Source organism: Salmo salar, chromosome 26 (genome assembly GCF_965601325.2).
Source record: "Salmo salar chromosome 26, fSalSal1, whole genome shotgun sequence".
NCBI lineage: Eukaryota > Metazoa > Chordata > Actinopteri > Salmoniformes > Salmonidae > Salmo > Salmo salar.
This window is the reverse complement of record NC_138316.1, coordinates 12,317,501-12,342,302: the sequence shown is the minus strand read 5'-3', so window position 1 is coordinate 12,342,302 and position 24,802 is coordinate 12,317,501. Positions and strand designations below refer to the sequence as shown.

Genomic DNA, 24,802 nt, shown 5'->3' with positions numbered 1-24,802 from the left:
CATGACAACCTCTCATCTCATCAGCTGATCAGCTGCTTGCAGATTCTTCAAATGAGATTTAATTTCTTCTCCTTCTCTGATTCCTCCTTTTTTTCTGCCTGCTTGATCGGCAATAGCTCAGATACACATTAAATCATGAAATGCCCCCGGGAATCGATAGAACATCGCTCAGAGATACACAAAAACAATGTAACATTCAAAATGGGTGAATCTTTCCTTTAGAGGTAGGTTTAGGGAAATTTTCAAGACAATTTCTCTCCAAGATTGCCTGAAGTAATAGTTGTAAATCAGTAAACGCATAAACTGCAGTGCAGTTATGTACAGTATCTACTATGCCAAGTACAGAACATACAAATTCAAAGTAGCCTACATCAAAAACCTTGTTGGACAGTTGATACGTATGGCAACATATGTGTAGGTTTCCAAAGACACGCAAGTATAAAAGTGTGGCATGGCCCTATTGTATGTCTAAATTCCCTTCCCCCACATTCCCCAAATTAGTACAGTGTCTAAGTAATGAAATCACTCTTAGAAATAGGAAGTATGTTGGCATTTATTCTTTATTTCCTGTGCAACAGTTATAGCACTCGGGGGGAAATGAGGGCCTGCCAATAAAAGTTCCACCCTGGCATGAGCTGAGGTTTCTCAAATGAAGACATATGTCACAGGGAGACTCGGCAAAAGGCCTGGAGAACTTTTCAGCTCAGCATATACCCTTTTAACAAAAGGGCCCATAAATTCAACCTTTCCGATGCGACACAAATGAAATTTCGAGCCTGAAGTTTTGGCCATTTCCTTCCCAGATGATTGGAATGAATATGGGGTAGTTAAAGTTTAATATCCTATTATGTATCTCTGTTTAACTTGCGTGGCCTGTCAGTGATGCTAGCTGCCTCTCCCTGGGCTCTGTTGATATTTTCCAAGGCAGACTGATTGTTGTACCAACTGAATGAGGGTATTTAATACGACAGCTTTCACTCCAGTGTACAATTTGTGTCATTTTTGACTAAATGGTCTGCACTAGTTTAGGTTTCATCCTGTGTTATTATTTTCTACTAGGATACTGTAGAAAAGCTCCAAAAGAAGCCAGGTGTTGACTGTGACAACAACAGCTATGTCACATCCAGCATCTTGTGCATTGAAGCTAGTGCTAGAGCAGTTTAATCAGTATTGACAGTGTTGGGGAATAGTGAACCTGTAATTAAACAACATGTTGCAGTAGTTTGATAGTAGTTGAACTAAATTCAAATCTTGGTAGTGTTTTCAGAAGTTAATTACTTTTTTTTGGCCATGTAGCGGTGTAGCTAGCTACTGGAACTACTCACTATTTTTGCAAACATTTTTGAAAGTATGGGTAAAGTAGGCAAGATTTTCCTTTTGTTTTCGGCATCAGACCTGCATAATTCTCACTTGAAACATTGTTTTTGTGTTTAATAGGATGAATTACACATTCTGTTAAAGAGCGACTGAACGCTCTGATTCCGCATGTGTTTCTCTGTTGCTCATTAAGAAAAACGAGATTTCAGTCTTTGGGGTGTGGCAGTTACTGATGTTTGTTCCCCATGAGACACCACAGGAACAAAGCCAGTTTCACCTCCTCAAAAAAACATAACTCAAGAAATCTGTAATAAATTTGGACGTTTTTGCCGAGGAGCTTTTGGTTACGCAATTTACATCTAGGTAAGGTGTTAGGTGCAATATTTCTCAAGTTAAAACATGCTGCGACGTGTTGTCTTATGTAAACAAAGTCCGATCTGCTGCACTGCTGGGTAGTCTGTCTCACTGTCTGTGGGTTCTGTGGTAGGATTGGATAGAGCACAATCATCGCAGCTGTGTATCCCGTGTTAGTGGGCAAATGAGCATTGTTGAAATCAAAACCTAACCCTCAAGTAAGTCATAACGAACTTACTTACAAAACTCAGTTTTGTACGAGACTGACTTTATGACCAAAATAATCCTATTTACACTTTGTAGTCAGTTTTGACACTAGAATACATGTTTCTGACTCATATCGATGCCACATAGGCCGTTTTCTATCAGAGAAGTAGTTTATTGCCTTCAGTTGCGCTTTAACATCTGACTACAGAGTGATCAGTTCTTGCAATTTGTATTCTATGACATTTCGATGCCATTTCAGATTTAGATATAATACTTTTTCACAAAGTAGTCTGGAATTACTTTTTCAAAGTAAACTGTAACATTTTCTTAAGGGTAGCTTTAGTGTAGCTCAACTTCCCCCAGTGCGAAGTAATTGGTAGCTTGATAAACTATATTTTCAGAGGAGCTTCCCCAATTACTGATTATTGATTAACATGCTCCTGCCTCTCTTCCATGACCATGATTACCATGATAATGTACTGAATTCACTGCACACTTTCCACATCTGTGACACATACTGAAATGACAAGCATGAACGTCTAATTGATTGGATTAATTGCTAAGTGGTGATTCATAATTGGATTTGACTTGTTTAAATACCCAGGGTAATTGTAATGAAATACACATTACATAAGTGCTTAGGAAAAAGGTGTTCAGCCTTTGTCTGCTACTCCCAGTTCCAGATACACCTGCAATGCTAAATCATAAGCGCCTCACTAGATACCGCCAGGCTGGAAATGTTTTGTGCTGTTTTTGCAATTCCTCAATATGGATTTATATCTTTTGCTTTGGGAAAGGTTGTAATATTTCACGGCTTACAGTGAGAAGTGCGGGTATAGTACGCACACAGGAATGGGGGAGGGAGAAGACGATTTGAAGGGAAGGTTAAAATACGGTATCAGCATATATTGTAATTTCATTTTGATAAGGCCATGCTTAAAAACAGGGAGGGTTCATCCACAGGAAAGACTTGTGGTTTTATTTTACATATCCCTAGCTCTGGGATGCTCCCCGACAATCATTAGTGCATCCCACAACAGGGGATATCTGCAAATTACAACAGGTGCAGCGCTCCCACTCCCACAATGCACCAAGAGCCTTGATAACAGAAACCTCTCTGCAGTTACTTCCTGAAATGCTGTGTGTGTGTGTGTGTGTGTGTGTGTGTGTGTGTGTGTGTGTGTGTGTGTGTGTGTGTGTGTGTGTGCACGCGTGTGTGTGTGTGCGTGTGCATGTGTGTGTGTTTTATTCTCTGCCTTGTCAGAATTTCCTTTCAAACCCATCTGATCAGGTCGAGTCTCATCACGCTGTCACCCCAGCTCTCTTTTCATTAGTCTAGCGCTCTCCGTTCGCCTAGCCAAGCAGAAGAACTCAAACACATGCGCAAATTAAATCGACATCCAAACTCACTGCGATATACAAAGCAATTTAAATGATATTCATTAGAGCGATGACAAGTCCTGATGAGCCTTTCAGGAGGAGAGCACTCCTTCATCTTTTTTGCCGACTCTGTTTCATGGCCACTGAGGCGTGACGGCCGTCACTGCACCTTCACTTAAAAAAAAAAATACCCACAATGCAGAGAGGATTCTTGCTTCTGCACACACCTACCACTCCTCTCTCTCCTCCCTTGTCCGCTCTGTCTTTTTAAAACAGAGGGAGCCTATCCTTGGTTTACAAACTGACCCCATTTAGAAGGTGCATTCTTCATTTCTACTTCCACTCAGTTTAGTATATTTTCTATCGTCCTTTTTTTTCTTCATTATTGAGATTCTATTTATGTCCGTGGCAATTAACTGCTGTCAGCTGTTCTAATGTATAAAAACGCCAAGATGTATTTTTTTCTCTTCTTCTTCTCTTTCGGACATGAGCCAATTAATTCAGGCTTTTCACGCAGCCCTTAATTAACCCCTTCAGGACTGAAATTATGTCTAATGCCAGTGATTGAGGCCAAGCTTGAAATTACCCAGCCCAGGCAGCACCACAGCACTGGTAAAGACTTCTGTGGGAAAGATGGGCTGATTACTGCTGTCCTTTGTTCGGTCTATATGCATACATTAAATCCCACCCTCCATTAGCATTTGATTGTGGAAAAACAGAGGCAGTTATATCATACAATGTCTAGCATATGTAATGTGTTTTCTACATGATTCCAAGCCTGTGAGCCTTTCCGAGATTGCTCGTCCTTTGTTCCGTGATAGCTTCAGCACTGCAGACATTGGTTCTGATGCTGTAATCAATTTGTGCGACCAGACGTGGTCTGGACGTGTGTTAATTAAGGTGCTTGTGGGAGGAAATAATTTAAGCGTGATAACGAGCTTTAAGAGGACTGGTGAGCGGGTGTCATCCCAGGAGCTCAGCCATAGAGAGGATCTCAGATTGGGGCAGGATCACCCCCCCCCCCCCCCCCCCCCCCCCCCCGCTACCCCACCCACCCACCATGTTTAATCCCTAAAGTCACATAGCCATCTCATGGGACACACATGATATCACTAAACCTACCCATCATCAAAACAGATCACAGAATTCAAATTTGATGTTAGTCCCTTTAATATTACCATACCAATGCAATCTCATTGATATATTATAGTGCATTTACATTCATGATCACTCAAAGCAACAAATTGAATTAAATGTTTTATTAAAACGTGGGATAAATGGGCAATTTCTTGTTTCTGTTATTTGGGAGTAATCGGAAATGTGTTGCAATGTTGTCAAACACATGTAATCATAGCACATATAACTATCTCACTGTCTCTTGGTTCATTTAAAATATTGATGGAACTAAATATGTACACCTAGGAGCAAATTGTTATGAATACCCGATAGATCATTTAGTGAATTGTTTTTTGCTGAGGCAACAGTATTAAGATCACAATGCACCACAACATGTGTTAAAACAGTCCTCTATTTCTTTTTGTGTTATCGGCACAATCATAATGAAGACTGAGACACCCTTGGGGCATATATCTGCTCTGGCTATTAAAATAAAAAATGACTCTTCATATAGAGTGGGGTCATGGATTTGAACCAATGATACCGTTTTTTTTCTATTAGTACCTTAGTGGGAGGGAGGGCAGGACGATGCTTGACCCTGTGTACTGGTGTAGCCCTGAACATCCTCCAGAGTAGGAGATAGTGATGGACATCACTCCAGGGGGTGGGATGGGGACTGGGGGTTCAGTTTAAATGGTGCTAAGCACTTTCCCTCATCACCTAACTTCGGCTGTCTGACCCCTGACCTGGGAAGATATTTCCACATCGGAGGCTGAGCGGGGACAGCTTCCTCACATTTGTCAACGGGAGAAAAAAAAGCTTGGGAGAACTAAACCCACCCTTTGTGATCACTGGGACGGATAGGAACGATAGCCACTTACAGATCCATTCCACTGATAAACTGATTCGTCCTCTTTCTTAATAGCGGCTCACTTAAAATGTTGCCACAAACCGTACCGGTCAGCTATGTATTACTCCTGAAGTCACAAACAACAATAGCAGCGGGAGAAAGAGTAGTCCTATAGTAAACGATGATCAACAACAACAGCAACAGCAGAAACAACAGGGATTAACCATACAACAACAACCATCATGTAGTCATTCTTATGGTTATTGTGAAGCCATGACAGGCTGTAGCTGCAGGGCGTTTGCAGGGTTTGTTGTATAAGAAGGAAACACATGAAGATGCAACACGAATGTAAGCAGTGTACACGTGAGGTACCGGACAGCATCACATCTTATCTGACGAAAGCTAGAGCAACAAGCCAAGCACATTTTCAATATTGTTTCTATAGGCTAGGGCCAGATATCCTCTTTCTGGAACTGAAAATATTCTATTTAGTAAGGGATAAAGTTTGAACTCAGCCACCAATATTGTCTTACAACACTTCAGGGGGGGGAACAGAAAGCATTTGAAGGTTCAAAGAGGCAATTCTGTTAACTCTGTTGACTGGTGATGCATTTCCTAGAACATCAAAAGATCTAAAGGCTAGCCTGGGAACAGATAACAGACATCAGTTCAGTTAGAGCTCTTCTGTTCCCTACCATTGGTAGGGTGGCAGCCTGCATCCATTAGCTGACCCCTGTGAAGAGGTTCACAGGGGTGAGTGACAGGTCAGCAGAGCCAGGCCCATGTTTGTGTAACTAGACAGGAGGACTGTGGGAGAACACTGCTTGACCCTTCAGTGACAATGTGAAAGGGATAGTCTTGCTTGAGAGGGTTTTAACCTCCACCCCGAGGTCTATTACAGTGGATAACGGACGAGGAACAGCAATGTGCTGCAAAACTATGCCTACATCAGATTGTGTTGTTTTCGGGAGCACTTTCTGTGAGGCATACACATATAATGCCTTAATACACTTATAGCACCTTATGATATCCTACTCAGTGCGGTAGGTAGCCCAGCGGCTAAGGAGCTGGACGTTTTACCGAAAGGTGGCCTGTTTCAATTCCCGGGCCAGGCTCTAGAAAAATAAGGGGGGATTGGTCTAGCAACTGGAGGGCTACTATGTTCACATCCTGAAGACATTCCCCTACAGTTGGGCCGTTGAGCAAGGCCCCTAACCCCACAACTTGCTTTTCATCCAGTGGTGCTGCCCTGTAGCTTGACCCCTGCGCTCGTCTCAACTGTCTACCGTGATGTGTGCTGTCTTAAGAATGGAGCATTTCCGTTGGTGGCTACATTATGGACAATAAAGTTCTATTCTGTTCGATTCTATTCTACATGATGTGCTAGTGACGTGTCCATTTTACTTCCGTATTCCTTGTTTTGTAGGCTAAGAATGAGCCTCAAATTTGCATCGTCAAAGTCTAGAACTACACACATGAACTACACATTTTTGACAGCTCACCGGTCTACAAACAAAACTTTTTTTTTTTTTGCATAAAAAAAAGTAATGGCAGGTAATGTTCAGCAAAAAACAATCAACGTAATCTAATATAAAACACATCAAACGGCCTGTAACTGATGGACTCTTACCATCCTGTAAGTCCTCAGAATACTATCAAAGCAGTAGGTTAGGAGATGTAGTCCAAGTTAGACTTCCCTAACTTCCAGCAATGTCTCTTGTTGATCGTCGAATATTTTGAGAAAAGGCATCGGGTATGACTAAGTCAATACACAATTACAAGTATAATTGTATATATACAGTATATATCTTAAACAACCTTGTTTTCGTGAATTTGATGATATAATCTTGAAGTCTAGTCAAGCGGTTATTGGACATGACCCGGAAGTGTGACATACTTTGAACACGTCACTTTCATAGAGTATTCTCACTTTAGATATCGTAATTGCTCATCCCCTTTACCATTGTGTGCTATGGCAGTGCCAACACAATATACACCACTGGTTAGGATTATGTTACCATTTAATTAATATCTGTATTATCAGAAATATTGCAAACTTACCTTCGGGTATCTTCCCAGCTCACTGGTAGACGGCATGGTTTGGGTTTTCTTTTTCTGGTGTTTATCGTGGTTATAGTACAAAAGTGTCACGAATGTAGTAAATAACTAGAAAAGTACATTTCCTGAAGAAAATGTGGTTCCCTTTCTAGCTTGTGAAGGATCTACTGATTGATAGGACAGAATAGCCTGAACTAATTGATGCTAATTTATACAGTTGTAGTTGATAAACATTTAAAATAATTTAAAGTTAGGATAGCCTGAACATGTCAAAGTTGGTTTGGTGTCTCTAACATGAATGGTTCAATACTGTTGGTGGGTTATTTTATGATCATTTATGCACATTCATATAGTTATAGTTGATAAAAGTTTTAAGAATTTGAAGTTAGGATAGTCTGAACTTTTTAAAGTTGGTTTTATAGCTTAATTGGCTAAGGAACAGGGCCCTTTTGAATGCTGTAGCTACCTCTGTATTCCTATGGTTCTCATTCAAACCTATGTTCATTTAGGCAAATTTAAAATGGTTATAGTTTAAAAAAATTATCTATAGTATCAAAAAGCTTTTGACAAGCAACTTAAGCAGGGTCAGTGTGAACATCTTATTGTACTTGAAATGCATTGGAGATGATAAAATAATGTGTCGTATTTAAAAAAAGTATGAAAGCTATCAAAAATGTTTTTTTCAAGCTATCTAAGGTGCGAGAGTCCACACATTTGGAAGTTTGTTTCATGTTGATAGCTTCAATCGATTAATGGTCAGAAAGGGTGGAAGAAATAGAATAATAATAAGACTATAAGAAATCTAAAGTCGTGATTTGCCTTCAGCAAGCACACCTAATGAGTACTGTCTTGCAATTACCCAGGTTAGCAGCACTAGGTAGCTAACATACACACGTATGTGGAAAAGCTAGGCACTCCTCGACACTTACTTAGCTAGCTAGCTAACTGATGCTAACCAGCTAAGCAAGCTTACTAGCTTGCTAACCTAGTCAAATGAATGCAATAGGTACATTACTGAAATAAGCCTGGCAAGCGAACTTACTGCATTTCCATCAAACACCGTTAGACAGCAGTTCTCTGCGCCATGCAACAACTCAACCAGAGCTGTTCCTGTTCCAGTGGCCATCATAAACCCTTCCACTTCCACCAGGCAGATGGGGAAGTAAAGAGCATGACCAGTGTCATGAGGACAGTATTGTGGCTAGGATATGACTGCAGTAGAAATGCATAATTTCAGTGTGTCCCTGGGGCCTCCATTTCATCATGTTTCAAAGACATGCTGGAATGATGTTGTTACCAAGGCAAATTCAAACTGATTAATAGATAGCCTTTGCAAATACTGAACATTTTCAGCCATGAAAATATTCCTGTTCTGTGAAGACAGTATGCCAAACAATACTATCATTTGCCACTTTGTCTGAGTGTTTGCTTGTATGTGTGTGTGTGTGTGCACTGCAGGTGCTTATAACTGTAGGCCTAAGTGCATGCCATTCTATGTAGGTCTATATGTGGCATGTAGGCCTATTCAGTCCTGAGAGCCATTTCTGTCTTATCTAGGGTGATGATCCGTGGTGTAATATGGCATTGCTGCTGCAAATCTTTATGGTCTTTGTTGTTAAATAGAGGTTATGTTTGTCCCCTGTTCTGCAATAAAGAACACAGGTGTCATTATTCTAGCATATGTTTCTGCGTGTGTGTGTGTGTGTGTGTGATTCTTTTTTGTGGTGGTGTGAACAGTGTATGTGGCGTTTAGAGGAAATTACCCCTGCGCTCCTTGGCCAGAGCAGATAGTTCCCTAAGCTGCATGGCATATTGATTTCTTGTTGTGAGGAGTGCTGTTCAAGCCCCATTTAAGATTTCCATCCCGCGTGTAGCCCTGAGCACACCACAGCCCCGTAAATTAAGGAAATTGCACATTCATCACACACGTTATTTTAAGATACTTTGGTAACGTGACGGCCGGAAGATCTACGGTGGTGCATTACAAGCCGCCGCTCCACTCTTCCTCCTTTCCTCTGTCTTCCCCACTCCCCCTCTCCCTCCCTCGCTCTGCAGGCTGGGGTAACGGTCAGGTCAGCGGGACACGCCCGTGATTTAGACGCATGCCAGTATTTTTCACATTAGTATATATATTTTTTTGCGTTCGAGAATTTACAGGTCCCCCTTAAATTAGCATGTCTAATGGGACTGCTTCCAAGGTGAAGGTGTTGTTGGAGAAGTGAATTATTAGGCATGTAAATAACACAAGTTAAAGAAGTCCCTTCGAGCTCAAAGGCCTCTCCAGACATTGTACAGCATGGGGTCAACAGTGGAGAGAATAAATCCAGGCCTATTGTGTGGGTGCGTGTGTGTGTGTGTGAGCGTGCGTGCGTGCGATTCCACCAGCCTGTGGGGCAACATATTTCATGGCATGTGTATGTGTACTTTTGTGTGCAACCTGAACACCTGTGTTTGCGTTTGCTTATCATTTGAAATCACTATAGCCTAACAGTAGGGTGTGACACACGTCTTAATCAGATTTCCCCTCATCAGCGTCTAAGGAATTACTTCTGAAAATGGGGCTTCACTACATGGAATGCTTTCGTAGTACAGTTTCAGGAACACTCAATTGAACAAATGAAATGAGGGCAGCAGTATTCAGAACCTTGAAGGCCCTAAAAGCATCCTCAGAAGAACAGTGAATTGCTAGCTGGGAAGGAGAATCACATCGTATTTGTAGATGTCTGCATTTGTCTGTTGTAGGGCTTTGTCTGTGTTATGCAGTGTGGATCCATTGTGCAGTGTGGATCCACTGAGGGCGTATTACATTATGCCTGATAAAGCTATCTGAATCTGTGGTACACCTCGCTACATTAAGGATCAAGTCTGAGCGGCTTAAAGTTGCACATCGGCTGTGTTGTACTGTACGCTCCTCCCAGGAGGATGTCAACGTTTACATTGTGTTGGGTACAATGGCGCAGTAATGTGCAAGCACAAAGGTACATATCCAAAACATAAGTAATATGCTAGTCTCCATAGCATATTTGAGCCAGTGCATGGATATTGCATGGATATTTCCTTTTCATATTTTGGCACCGCACTCACACCATGCAAAAAGTACATTTATCCAAAATCCTGCACACATGACCATTTGTGGTTTTGATATTCCTTTTAAACTGAGTACATCCACACATCTATCTGGAGAGATGAAGCCTGTAGTCTGAGGGATTGTGGGGAATAGATAGTGAATAAGTGTGAGTGTGTGTGTGTGTGTGTGTGTGTGTGCGACTTCTGGCTACACATTGTCTCCTGCACGCCTGTTTTGAACCTTAATAAGGCCAGCCTACTCTGCGCTCCCTGGATGTGAGAGGGGAGAGAAAATGCTTTTCTTACACTTCAATTTCACGCGTATTTTCTTTGCGACTAATGAGAGCCTTAAATACAGCGCCAGACGTCAGGCACGGCTGTGAAGGCTGACATTTTCACATACAGCGGCACCTTGTCACCACGGATGAAGTCCCTCTACCTGGCTGCTGAAGGGTGTGTGTGTGTGTGTGTGTGTGTGTGTGTGTGTGTGGATGTTGGTCTATAACTGTGTGTAGGAGTTTATCTGTGAGGTGGTTTTGGTGACAAGACCTGACGCAAAACATATTCAGCAGCTCAAAGAAGAGAACAGACCAGAAGGACAAAAGAGAAACAGTTGAGAAACAATTCTCCATCCCTCCGTCTCTACCTCCTCTATTGTGTGCGAATGTCCTGATTCACGGAGAGGCAATGTAACCAACTAACTAACTGTAGTGATAGACTGCATTTAATTGCTGTTGCTTATAGAATAGGACTTCAAAGCCATGAGCTCATCATTGCAGCATTGTTGTCATCCTCCATGAGGCCTAAACAACGGTCTCCCCTCTTTTTGTTGTTGTTGATCTACTGTACACACAAAATGGAAGTCTGGGTTAATTACATAGCAGGGAATGAAATGGTGAAGATGAGACAGCTAGTGCCAGGGTTTATGCTATTATCTTCTACATCCAGTCAACGAGACGGAGGGGGACGGGCATATCACACAGCTAGGAGTTACCTGTTGTTCAATATTCAGTATGTGGTTTCGATTTCCCTTTTCCTATGTAGACCAACACATTCAAATGGAGAGGAATGTATGACTGACACACACACTTGATGGACATGTTATAGTGCCACCACTATAGTGTTTGGGTGGTGTCTGTCTCTGAGGCTCCCCATAGTGGCCCCTGATATGGCCCACAGGCTATTCCCGCTCCAGGCAGAGCTTTGTGGAAACACACAGGATGATGGTGTGACAGCGTTCATATTCTGCAGGGCCCTGCCAATCACCGTAAACTCGTCTAGAAGTCATCACTGCCAGAAACAATTTCATTTTAATGTGCTCATTAGAAAACTCCCAGCACCTACATAATCGTGAGCCACGGCACACAGTGTTATTGCAAAAACTGTTTCCTTTAATGCTGCAGTAGAAAAAAAAGGTTATAGGAAGTCATATAATGGGTGCTTCATTGTCAACAACAACAACAAAAAAACACGGCACAGAATGCATAACAGTGTCTGTGCTGTTTACATGCCAATATTTTACACCTAATATTTCTGTACACTGGCAGCTGTCAGTTACTTTAGCAAATGTACTGCCAAGAATGTAGCAGAACTGTCAATCAGAGGTGAGGTAACCATGGTTACCTTTCATATCCCAAAAAGATAAAGCTGCAGTGCGGAATTGTGGGAGAGTAATTAGACAGAAAAAAAAAAGAAAATACCAATCCAAAGGCATTCTACGATATGAAACAACAACCAAGAGTGCTTATAAATAAGAGGTTACATGTGGAATTCTTCATTACTTCATAAAGTAACATCTTTTGTACAACCTTTATATTTTAATGTTCAAATACCGGCACATGTACTTGTCTTGTACTAGAGGTTTAACCCTTTGAGCACGAGGTGGAAATAAAAGATTTCTGGGTAATTTTGTTCCTCTTATTTTCATATCATTTGATTAAATAACATATTTATAAAACTATTGTGCAAAACAATTTCATTAATGTCTTCATATATTGTGCACCAGTAGATAGTCATACTCCTCTTAAATTAAAAATATAAAAATGATGCATAATTTAGACAGGAATTAGTATATATGTTTTTATATACATTTTTACACAGACCTGAATTCATAGAGGCCCCTGATTAAACAAAGTAAATGACTTCAGTTTTAGATTTTGCATCACATACAATGCATCTTTAGAGATTGGTTGTTGGACAGGGACATATATTACTTTCATTGTGCAGCTTACAAACCACACAACAGCTTGGTCAATTCCAATCTAAAATAGTTTGTTTTGATAAGGGTTCTGGATCATTCGGGTAGAAGTGCTTGGCCGTACTCAGAGGGTTAAATTTCAGATGCTGACCCCAGCACATAAAGGTCACATTAACAAAAAGAGAGCGAAAGAGAGAGAAAAAAAAAGAAAAGTGCACCAGATTTAGTTACCAAATGTTTAACTAAACTGTTGAATTTATGCATGCAGCTTATCGCATCTCAATGATGCCAAAATATAAAGAAATCAAATCCAATTTACACAACCTTCAAATGCATACCACTTCATTTTAAAATATTGTTTAACCTTCATATGTTTCATCAGTGACAACAGCAAAAAGGAGAGCATAAACAAACAAAAGCTTCTTGGGCCAGAGTGAGTCTACCTTAAAGATAATCAGAAACCACGTGCCGAAACTAAACAGTAGTTCTATGGCATCGTTGTGCAGTTTCATCACTTAATAGTTTTAGTCCTTTTTTGAAAGAAATGTCTGTGAAAGGCTAAAGATAGACCAAGAGAGAACGTGAGAGAACATGAGAGAGAGAGAGCGCAGCATGTCCACAGCTTAGTGCTACTGTTTCTCTAGCTCACACACATACATAAGGTGGTCCTCTGGGGATTTCCCATGGGTCTTGCTCAGGTGGAGCTTGACCGCGTGCTTGCTTGCAAAAGTCCGGTTGCAGAGCTTGCACTGATACGAGGTGCTGCTACCGTCCTCGTCAGGGGAGGGAGACGGGGAGTGGGCGTGTGAGTGAGAGTTGGAGTGGTTGGAGAGCAGTTTTTCGGACAGGCTTTTGGTGTGACGTGAGATCTGGCTGACAAGCTGTTCTCCAGACAGTTTTGCCAGGTCTCTGAGTCTGAAGCCCAGGTGAGACTCCAAGTGGCTGACGTAGGTGGAGGGGGAACGAATCTGAGAAGCACAGTCGCTGCAGAAGAACACTGGGTGGCCTGAGTCCAGGTTTTTTAAGAACTTCGTCCCTCCGGTTCTCCTCAGCTGGTACTTGACGTTGGCCAGCCAGTGGCTGATGGTCGTCATGGAGAGGCCTGTGAAACGGGAGATGTGCATCCTCTCCTGGGGGCTCAGGTCTGACATCACGTACTTCCCATCGCCAGTCTGCCGGAGGCTGGCAGCGAACTGTGCCTGTAGGATGTGCAGGTGCTGGGGGTTCCAGTTGGACTGCCGGCCCTTGCGTTTCTGGGCTGGAGAGATCTCCTCTAGCTCCTCTTGAGTGGAACCCTCGATGTCAGACCTTTCCGACAGGCTGTTGGGCGTGGAGGACTTGGAGGCTTGACTCTCTGTCAGGTTTCTCAGCATGTCTGATATGTCAGACAGGGCGTTCTCACGCAGCGGGGAGTTGGACATGAATGAAGCCACAGCAGACGAGGCCTTGGCCATGGTGGCTGTGGAGGAGGGGGAGACAGAGGAGGGTGTTGATGTGGATGACGACAGGGCAGCTGAACCCAGGGAGCTACTCTTTTCGTTCTTGCCTTTGGTCAGGTCTATTGGCTGGTCGTTGTTGACGTGGTAAAAGTAGCGGTCCAAGTGCTCATTGTTTTTTTTGGTATGAGCTGGGGTGGAAGCGGCGACCGCGGCCTTCTCTGCCAGGCTGTTGCTCATCTTGAAGAGCATGCTCATGGGGTCCAGGGACGGCAGAGCAGGCTTGGCTGCTTTACCCAGGTGGACGTTCATCACGGACTGAAGCGCACTTAGAGGATTGACGAAGGGCTGCTCTGGCGGGTGGTCTGTAATAATGGCTGTGCTGCCACACAAGGCAGAGATGGGGGATTTGACAGCCGACTCCATTCCATTCTCCAGCGACTCCTTCATATTGGTGTCACCGTTACAGTCTTTGTGGCTGCCTCCTCCGATGCTCTCTGGGGTTTTAGAGCCTCTCCTCTCTTTAGGGGACTCCCCTCTGGCTGACTCCCCAGCCTCGCTGCTGCAGGGGGAGGGTGTGGTTCGTCTCAGTGGGGACGCCCTTACATTCGGCTCCCGCATCTTCTCCTCCACCTTGGCTACTTTCTCAGTCACCTTCTTCACCAGCTCCTCCATGGCGTGGAAGTTGTTTTTGGGGAGCGGAGAGGTCTGACGGCTGGGAGGGGAGATCAGAGGTTGGTTTTTGGCGTTTTGGGACAGGATCTCTCCTCCGGGGAACATGTACTTCAGAGCTGAGCTCTTCCCTGAGTTGGCCAGTGAGAGCTTCATGATGTTGGGGAGCTGGTATGCAGCATGGATGCTGGGGTAGCCCCCCCAGCTGGGAGCACCGTTCTGTGCTTTGTTGATGGCTGATGTCACTGTGTTCTCCAAGGACTTGAGGATGTCAAACCCTCCCTTAGGGCTCTCCTCCAGATCCTCCTCTGTTAAGTAAGAGTATTTGGAGGAGATATCGAATTTCTCCTCTGTCTCGTCATCTCCGGTCTTCTTGTCTTTGCTGCTGTTAGTGGTTTCCTTCATACATTCCTCTTCCTTCTCCTCCTTCTTAATCTCCACAGCCATGGCAGGGGAAATACTAGAGGGAGGAGGTATGGGTGGAGGAGGTGGGGAGAATGCTGTGGCTGCCAGTGGCACAGACTGGAATTTCTCCTCACCGGCAGAGATGGTGGGGACGGGCGGTGGGGGAGACTCCATGATGGGCTTGCCTTTCTTAATGGCAGAGTTTGTGACCTTGATGAAGTGACCGGTCACCATCATATGTGCTGTTAGCTCCTGAAGTGTATCGTGGGAGCTGCCACATTCCATGCATTTCAGGATCTGGGACTTCCTGGACTCGAACTGCCATGCATAGCTGGCTCCATTCTGGTGGCCGTAACGGTTGTTTGGGGTGATGTAGGGGTTGGATGCCTTATGTAGGGGGTCATTATGGTCATTTAGGGAGGGTTTGGGGGTGCCCCCGTTGGAGTCTGGGGAGCTGGGGAGGTCGAGCTCGATGGGGGCTCTCTTCCGCGCGGAGGAGATGATCTTGGCTGCCACAGGAGTCACTGGCTCCTTCAGAGGCACTTTCTGGTAGTGTTTTGTCTTAATCATGTGGACACTGAGGTCCTGCAGAGACTCAAAGGAATGTCCACAGTACATACACTTCAGGACCTTCTGAGCATCCTCTTTCCCTTCCATCTCCAGGAGGGATCGTTTGCGTGGCTTGGACCAGCGCTTGGTGCCGTCGCTGTCTGTCTCGTGGTTGTCATCGCGGTAGTGGCCTGTCTCATTCATGTGTACGGTCAGCCCCACCAGCGTGTCGTAGGCAGCACTGCAGTCCTTGCAGCGGAACTTACTGGCACCTGTGAAGATGGAGCCGTAGAGCTTTGTGCTCTGACGGTAGAGCTGCACGGTGCTAAATAGGTTGTTTTGCTCCGCTGCTGGGTGGATGAGTCGGTTCTGGTTCTGAGAGACCTGCTGGAGGGTCTTGGCCACGGCGGACTGGTGCCAGTCGTAACCATTGCCATTGCTGCCACAACTGCTGCTACTGCTACTGCTGCTGCTGCTGTGGCTGCGTGGTGGTTTCTCCACCGCTGGCGGCTGGGTGAGGTTGAAGTTCAGAGACGACCAGTAAGAGTTGGTCAGGAAGCTGGTGTAGATGGCCTTCATCTGCTCCAGGCTGTCTGGCCCGGTGGTGGCGCCGTCCTCCATGGCTGTAGCTGTGGTGGTGGCCATCATGACAGAGGAAGATGGCGACAAGGACGTTAGGGGCACCTTCGCGACCTCCTCCTCATTTTTGAGAGAGGCACTCTCAAAGTCTGACATGCGGTCACTGGACTCACTCAGGTGAGACTCATTGTCCAACTCGTGGCCGGAGAAGTCGGCCACGGGGGAGTCATGGAAACCAGGCCGGTCATTGAAAAGGAAGTCCTTGTCTTGGCACATGTACTTGACCGCAGGCTCCTCCTCCCCGGCAGAGTCCTCCCCCTCCAGGTCCTCATCGAACAGGGCAGCCTCCTTCTCATCCTCAGGGGCATACGCTGAGGAAACAGAGAGAGAAACAGAGAGAGGATTGTTATTACCACAGTACCACCATGTCTAATGATGAAGATCTCCAATTTGACATTCTTGCGATGCCTTGCAAATCAGACAGTTGATAGAAATACAAAGCCCTAGAATGTCCTTCCCATATCAGAAAAACAAAGCAATCACAGACGAGACTACTTCACATCATAAACTGTTGCTGTAATTCCATTTCAACTTCCCCGTTGCATTTACATTGTTTTCCAAATGGGATAAAGTTCCACCCTCCCTCCCTCCCTCCCTCCCTCCCTCCCTCCCTCCCTCCCTCCCTCCCTCCCTCCCTCCCTCCCTCCCTCCCTCCCTCCCTCCCTCCCTCCCTCCCTCCCCCTTTGTTCTTTACTGCAGAGAATGAGAAAGACAGAGAGAGAAGAGGGAGAGGAAATGCCTCTTCAAACACAACTTGCCACCTTATTCTTCTCAAGGGGCAACAGCTTGAAATTAAAACTAAATTTGAAATTAATGAAGCACATTCTGGAGGTGGCATTCGTTTCTGAAGTAATAAATTACTTGTATCAACCTCCGAGACAGCAGTTCCTGTCTGTCAATTAAAATGTCTTACGCTTCTTCTTCAGCCTCTAATGCATTTCTTAACAGACACGCTCACCATTTAAATTAAGCATGCATTTTCACTCATTACACAGCACAGGCTCGCCTATTCGTAAATAAAAATGAATGTATGTACGTTTCCAATGACAAATCTCTCAGAACAAAACACATTTACTTCAATTACAAAAGATGAGAAAGTTTAGTTATTATTTACAGTTTAGCCTGGAGAGTATGCTTTCAATTTGTATTCAAATCCCTCCTGTTTAAAACAATCAAATGTGGATTGCAGTGAGATGGAAACATACAAATAAAAAAGCACTTTCTATCATTGTGCAGACACATACGCACATATATTATTTTGTGATGGAGGCTGTCGGAAAATAGTGGGCTGGAAGACAAGCAGAGATGATAGACAGGACATTGGGATAATTCTGTACATTCCTGACCGTTCCTGATTCCTAGCAGTTCATCATTCATTGTCCAGGTATGTAAACTAAGGACAAGAATGACACTGACAATGGTGTGTCGTTGCAAACGTTCTATCGTCATCAACAACTCCTAAAGGTCACTTGAATATATCTCAACAGTCAGAACATTATCTATAAGAAACCTATATATCTGCTTTAATACCGGACACTATAATGCTATAGCAAAAAAATAGCACTCACTTATATATACAATATTCATATATGTATTTTTTTTTTTACAAACGACTATCCAACGTTGCAAAGACAACCTATTTCTTATACTGTCCTTCCTATATTCATTCCGATAAAAAGTCAAGTTAGAAAAGTTAAAAGAACGGAAAGTATTTACTAAAACTTATGAGCTTTGTGGGAAAGCCACAGCCTCTTCATAAAGGTACAGTTATACCTGGTGACATTGGGTAGCTTCCTCCAGAACCTGCCAGCCATGTCACACAACACGCTCCACTAGTGTTACTGCTGACTTCTATCTCGGAGCGGTACTGAAGGTGTGAGCACTGCATCAGCCCAGACACAGGGAAAAAAATCTCTGTCATTGTCAGGGGGCTCATTCTGTTGCCTTTGGCAGTGTGATGCCGTGGGATAAACAGATGCACTGAAACACGCAGCAGCTCCCAGTCGTTGCGCTGCAGTAAAAACGCTGTGCCTCCAGGCAGTCTGCAGCCTTTCAACTGAACAAGCAGGCTGCTTAATGTTCAATCTCACACATCAGCATGCAGCAAGTTGGAATCGGTTACCTTATGTATACTAGTGTCTAGGATGTATACAACATAATACATTGTTAAACAACACCTGAATAAGAAGGAAATGTGTTCTTACAGCCAATTATTTTGGTAGCATGTCTACTTAAAATGATACAGCATTTCTGAAGAATGTGTACACATAAATCTTAGGGATTACACGATTATTATATCCAGAGTAGACAATATACACTTTTACATTTAGATGCATCATCCTCTATAACGGACATCTGCCATTTTGTGAACAGATGCAGCAATGCTCAGAAAAGCACATTTGGAATACGGAGCAACAAAAGATGGGATATCTTAACATGTAATCCAATACCACACACAACTCAACAACCCTCAACAACCCTGATCGTGCAATGCACGTACGTACGTACGCACGCACGCGCACACACACACACACACACACACACACACACACACACACACACACACACACACACACACACACACACACACACACACACACACACACACACACACAGCCATCTGTTCTGAATCAGCCAAAACGACAGCTGTTTAAGAGAACAATGCATTTGCTCAGGAAGCAGTCAGAACAGCACTCACATCGAGGCCAGACACCCATGTGAAATCTCCTTCCTCAAAATACAACCCAGACATAAAGCTGTTAAATGTAATTAAAACACACACGGAGAAAGGAAGGCATGGGGGGAGGGTCATTTTAACACCAAAGCCAATAAATCTGAAGTGAAACCTTCGCTACCGCACTAAATATAAATGTATAGTTCACTGAAAATATAATTACAACACTGATTTGAATGTCATTAAAATGTGCAACTGAAAATACAGCGTGAGGCAAAAAGAATATGCCTCTCTCTGTGCCACTGCCAAGTTATTTTTCTACTGAACCTCCTGCCTCCCTCTCAAGTGTGAACAAACCAGCCGAAACACTAACCTTGACCTGAACTTGACAGAACAAAAAACAATATTGTGTGTGTGTGTGTGGTGTGTGTGTGTGTGTGTGTGCGTGCGTGCGTGCGTGTGCGTGCGTGAGAAAGACAATGAAAGAGATACTGAACGAGGCGGTTTTGTGAATGATTCCTTTAGTTTGTATTTGTCTACGTGTGTCTCGCATTAAAGTAACATGGAGACGGAATGTAACGCAACACGCACCCAGTGCACAACTTACTACTTAAACCTCAGCTTTTAGCCTAAGGCATGGAGAGTAGAGAGAGTGCGAGAAAGACAGGAATAGATGTGGAGGTAGGAGGGAAGACAGGCAGAGAGGAAGGAGGGAGGTCTTGGAAAGCCCTAAAACCTGAGGCCACACAGGGAGCATCTCACAGGCCTCTGGACCGGCGCCAGGCCACAGGGCCCCTAAAGTGACCGTGGATGTGTGTTCCAATATTGAGCTTTCAGCCCTGGTGCAGGCAGAGCCAAACGCTCTCCGCCACGCAGGTGCTCTTTTAATTAGAGAACGGGATGGGTGGAAAAGAAGGGAGAGCGAGTGAAAATAACCTCTGAATTAATTGGCAGCAGAGAGGAAGAGAGTTTGATCTCATTTGCAGTGGGATATTAAGAGGGAAGACCCGTTGAGAATGGCTCTTTGAAAATGGGGGGAGAGACGTGTGCTTTTGGGATTGGGACCGCGGAACGCACAGCGATTAGTTGACTTATCAAAAATAACACATTTATCTGTATCAAAGGATTCCATATCCAAACAATCCAGCTCTGAGCCCCCAATGTATTTCCATGATATGTCATGTTATGTCCATCTGACATCTAAATCTTGCCTACCATTTGATACATTCAGTTGGTTGCTGTTAAAACTCAGTAGCAAATTATTCTGAAAAAGTTCTTTCCATAAAAGGTCAAGTCTGGTCGACGTGATTGTATACAAGTCAATACAAACACTAAGGGTTCATTTTAGTCAAGAATTATGCTGTTAGGATACAGTTCATCATCATTACATAATCACTTCACAGGCAAATCATCCACACAGGCACTCTATTACAGCATGTATACAGAACTGTTTAGGAGTGAAACTGTGGAATGTATGACACACACTGTGTGTGTGTGTGTGTGTCTCTGGTGTGTGTGTGTGTGGGGGGGGGGGGGGGGGGGGGGTCTGTAGTCACATGCTTGGACAATTTCAGACAGACCACGGGACACATTTCATCAGACGAGAGAGACACTTCAGTAAAAAAGCAGGAATGAATCATCACGGTAGCCAATCAAATATCCCCCGAGTTAACGTACTCTGCCTGGTCAGAACGGAGAAGAGGAGCAAAAACCTGCAGGACCATGAATACCTTTCTGTGTCGGGGTGAAGGTGGAAAGGGAGAGAAAGTGCTAGTTGGTTGCTAATGAAAGATGCTAAATATAGCACCAAACCCCACGTTCGTAATGGGAGGTAGCAAGCTCCAATACAGCAGTAGGCCTATCTGCTAAATTATATCATTAGAAAGTTATCATTTAGCTTAAGGCAGAGTCAGCCTTAAACTGACACTGCCAGTGTGGTAGTGGAGAGTATGAGATAGCACCAGACCCTGTCTCTGTCCCTCCCCTCTCCTCCCCTCTCCTCCCCTCAGATGAGATCCTATACCTCCCCTTCTCCTCTCCCTCGCCACTCGCCGCTACCATGACCCGCGTTAATGAAGTTAATTGAATCTGAGATCAATAATGCTTAATTATTGCGATTTGACATGCACAGACAAATTGGTTGGGCGGGCTGTGTGTGTTCTAATCTAGTGTGTGTGTGTGTGTGTGTGTGTGTGTGTGTGTGTGTGTGTGTGTGTGTGTGTGTGTGTGTGTGTGTGTGTGGCAGGGAGGTGGGTAAGGGGCCATTTCTGGCTGGAACGAGGGATTGAAGCGAGGGAGAATGGAGGCGAGGGATCGCCGAGGCGTGCCATCGATCGTAGAGAGACGCCCCATCGACCCAGACGCCTGACGAATGGAGCCAGCTCTCCAAAGCTACAAGTAAACGTTGCCTCCGAAAGGAAAGGCTACCAGCCTCCCTACCCCGTCCAGCCATCTCTGTACAGCCCAAGACCACCAGGACCTGTTGAGATGGATTAAAATAGCAATGTTGCACAGAGAGAGAGAGAGAGAGAGAGAGAGAGAGAGAGAGAGAGAGAGAGAGAGAGAGAGAGAGAGAGAGAGAGAGAGAGAGAGAGAGAGAGAGAGAGAGAGAGAGAGAGAGAGAGAGAGAGAGAGAGAGAGAGAGAGAGAGAGAGAGAGAGAGAGAGAGAGAGAGAGAGAGAGAGAGAGAGAACTGTATATAGACATAATATGACATAATTCTTTTGGAACTTTTGTGAGTGTAATGTGGACTGTTCATATTGTAGTGTTTATTTCACTTTTTTTTAAATGATCTATTTCACTTGCTTTGGCAATGTAAACATATGTTTCTCATGCCAATAAAGCCCCTTAAATTGAAATTTAGAGACAGAGAGAGATAGACAGATAGAGAGACAGAGATAGAATGCAAAGGAATCGGTGACATGAGGATACATGTCATAAGCACCGCAAAACGACCTAGCTACTACGTGGAGTATTTGCATATGCATTGTGCTGGCGGGCCGGCCGGCGCTTGGCTGTGTGATGATGAGGCGAGGGGAGCGTATATCTGAGTGAGGGTGGATTAGGGGAGATAGAACAGGTTAGGTAACGGGGAGTCGGCGGGAGCGGAGGCGGAGGGAGCACGGTGGAACTGTAAGATTATGCATGAACACCGGTGCGAGCGCGGCTAATCGGCTGCTCATGCCACTCAGCTGGAGAGTGGCTGACAGCGTATTTACACACCGTGCCTCGCCGTGCCGCCGGCTCCAGGTGCCTTCCTACATGCCTGGCCCCCTGCCGTCGCCATCCCTTCGCCAGGGTGCTTCCCCAGCCCATCTCCGCGCCTTGACACGCCACTGACGCGTTCTCAACAGAACAAATAGGAGACATCCTCCTCTCCCAGCCCTTCCTATCTATGCGCTGGAGAAATAAAACAAGGCTTCTCCATCTAGAAATGAAATAAACCTTAACTTCAGGTTGTTTTCTTAAACGGTAACGTTTAATGTACAAATGACCTGTACCCCCGCACTTTGACTCGGTACCGGTACCCCCTGTATATAGCCTCATTATTGTGTTACATTATTGAATTTCTTACTTTAGTTTATTTAGTAAATATTTGCTTAAAATCTTTCTCTTGAACTGCATTGTTGGTTAAGGGATTGTAAGTAAGCATTTCACGGTAAGGTCTACACCCGTTGTATTCGGCGCACGTGGCAAACACAGTTTGATTTGATTTGCTTTGCTCGGCGTTCACAGACCAGCGGAGAAGCATGGTGCTGGGACGTTCAGTAATAAACGCAGTGTTAGTGGAGGCCACGCCACGCAGTGTTAGTGGAGGCCACGCCACGCAGTGTTAGTGGAGGCCACGCCACGCAGTGTTAGTGGAGGCCACGCCACGCAGTGTTAGTGGAGGCCACGCCACGCAGTGTTAGTGGAGGCCACGCCACGCAGTGTTAGTGGAGGCCACGCAGTGTTAGTCGAGGCCACGCCACGCAGTGTTAGTGGAGGCCACGCAGTGTTAGTCGAGGCCACGCCACGCAGTGTTAGTGGAGGCCACGCAGTGTTAGTGGAGGCCACGCAGTGTTAGTCGAGGCCACGCCACGCAGTGTTAGTGGAGGCCACGCAGTGTTAGTGGAGGCCACGCCACGCAGTGTTAGTGGAGGCCACGCCACGCAGTGTTAGTGGAGGCCACGCCACGCAGTGTTAGTGGAGGCCACGCAGTGTTAGTCGAGACCACGCCACGCAGTGTTAGTGGAGGCCACGCAGTGTTAATGGAGGCCACGCCACGCAGTGTTAGTGGAGGCCACGCCACGCAGTGTTAGTGGAGGCCACGCCACGCAGTGTTAGTGGAGGCCACGCCACGCAGTGTTAGTCGAGGCCACGCCACGCAGTGTTAGTGGAGGCCATGCAGTGTTAGTGGAGGCCACGCCACGCAGTGTTAGTGGAGGCCACGCAGTGTTAGTCGAGGCCACGCCACGCAGTGTTAGTGGAGGCCACACAGTGTTAGTGGAGGCCACGCCACGCAGTGTTAGTCGAGACCACGCCACGCAGTGTTAATCGAAACAACGCCACTGACAAATCCCCCTACTATATTTGATTTGTACTTATTCTGGATTACCTAACCACGACGAGAGTCCTGTCTTTCTTTAAACACTACTAAAACCACATCAAACCACAGGAGTAGTTTTGTAGCGAATCCCAGACTGTCCGACACATTGAGAAGTGGCGTGGAGAGCCGTGTTCCTCAAAATTACACACAGGCTCAAAATGACCCCATTCAGACAGGTCCTCCGACACGCCACGCAGCTCTGAACGGACTTCCCTCTGAGAGACAATCTCACCGTGAAGTTTACAAAAGGCAGAGACACGGTCAACATTTCCCCAGTTGGCCTGAATGACTGAGAGAGACCTGGTTTCTGTGTGAATTCTGTTGTATGAAATGCTGGCAAACTGTAGAGGAGGCACGAATCATTAGAACAACTGTTTTTCTCTGTCGGTGTCCATCCCGTCACATCCGTCCCATCGCATGACTTGCCTAGTTAAATAAATCTTAAATAAAAAATAAAATAAAGGAACAAATAAAATAGGCATGTTGGGTAGTTGAGCACAGAAATACAACAAACATAATCGTTTCTTTCTGTCTCGCACACACTCCCTCAGCCGCAACTAGAATAGACTTACTTCAAAATGCTTAGACAGTATCTGACAGAGACCGTGTCTGGCACACCCATAGCACAGGCATAGTGGTTCACAGAGAATGTGATTATACTATATTAAACATCAATACTAAAAAAAAAGGACCTCTTCATATCCATACAAACTGCCTGTGTATATTAGTCTATCTAGCCAGGGGGTTATGATAATTGACTCCCTAAACATCCATTACTATGCCGCACTCTGATGCGCCTTACATGAGACGGCGGCCAATGGAATCGCCCCCTGACATTTAGATGTGGGCTGGGGGGGGGGGTTATATGCTGTGCGCCCGCATCACTTCCAGCACGGTCTCAAACGGCCCACTAACAGACAGCACACACACTATTATCAAGCAGAGACGATGATCTCAAGCAAATTGTCCGCCAGCTTCCCTTTGTTATTCAGATGTGCACCACTTTGAGCAGTCACATTCCTAAAGCACAGGGCAACCAGAGGTCACAGTCATCCGTTCCCAAGGGGAGGGAGGGAGGGAGGGAGGGAGGGAGGGAGGGAGGGAGGGATGGGGGACTGCTGGTCCAACCAGGGCTGAGCAGGATAAATAATTACCACCATCTCTCATCGATATCGCCTTGAGTCCCTCTGGTATCTCCGTGAGTCCCTCTGGTATCTCCGTGAGTCCCTCTGGTATCTCCTTGAGTCCCTCCCTGCTCTATCCTTCCCTGTACTGTCCTGCCTCCCCCTCTCTG

At 45.0% G+C, this 24,802-nt stretch overlaps 1 protein-coding gene across 1 annotated transcript in view; it reads right to left on the bottom strand.

Annotated features, from left to right (window-relative positions):
• Positions 1–11,718: 11,718 nt before the first annotated feature.
• Positions 11,719–24,802, bottom strand: part of tshz3b (teashirt zinc finger homeobox 3b) — a 36,937-nt gene continuing 23,853 nt past the window's right edge. The window contains exon 3 of the mRNA XM_014175571.3: positions 11,719–16,557. Coding sequence (XP_014031046.1) covers positions 13,175–16,557 — 3,383 coding nt within the window. The 3' untranslated portion in view covers positions 11,719–13,174. The remainder of the gene's footprint in view (positions 16,558–24,802) is intronic.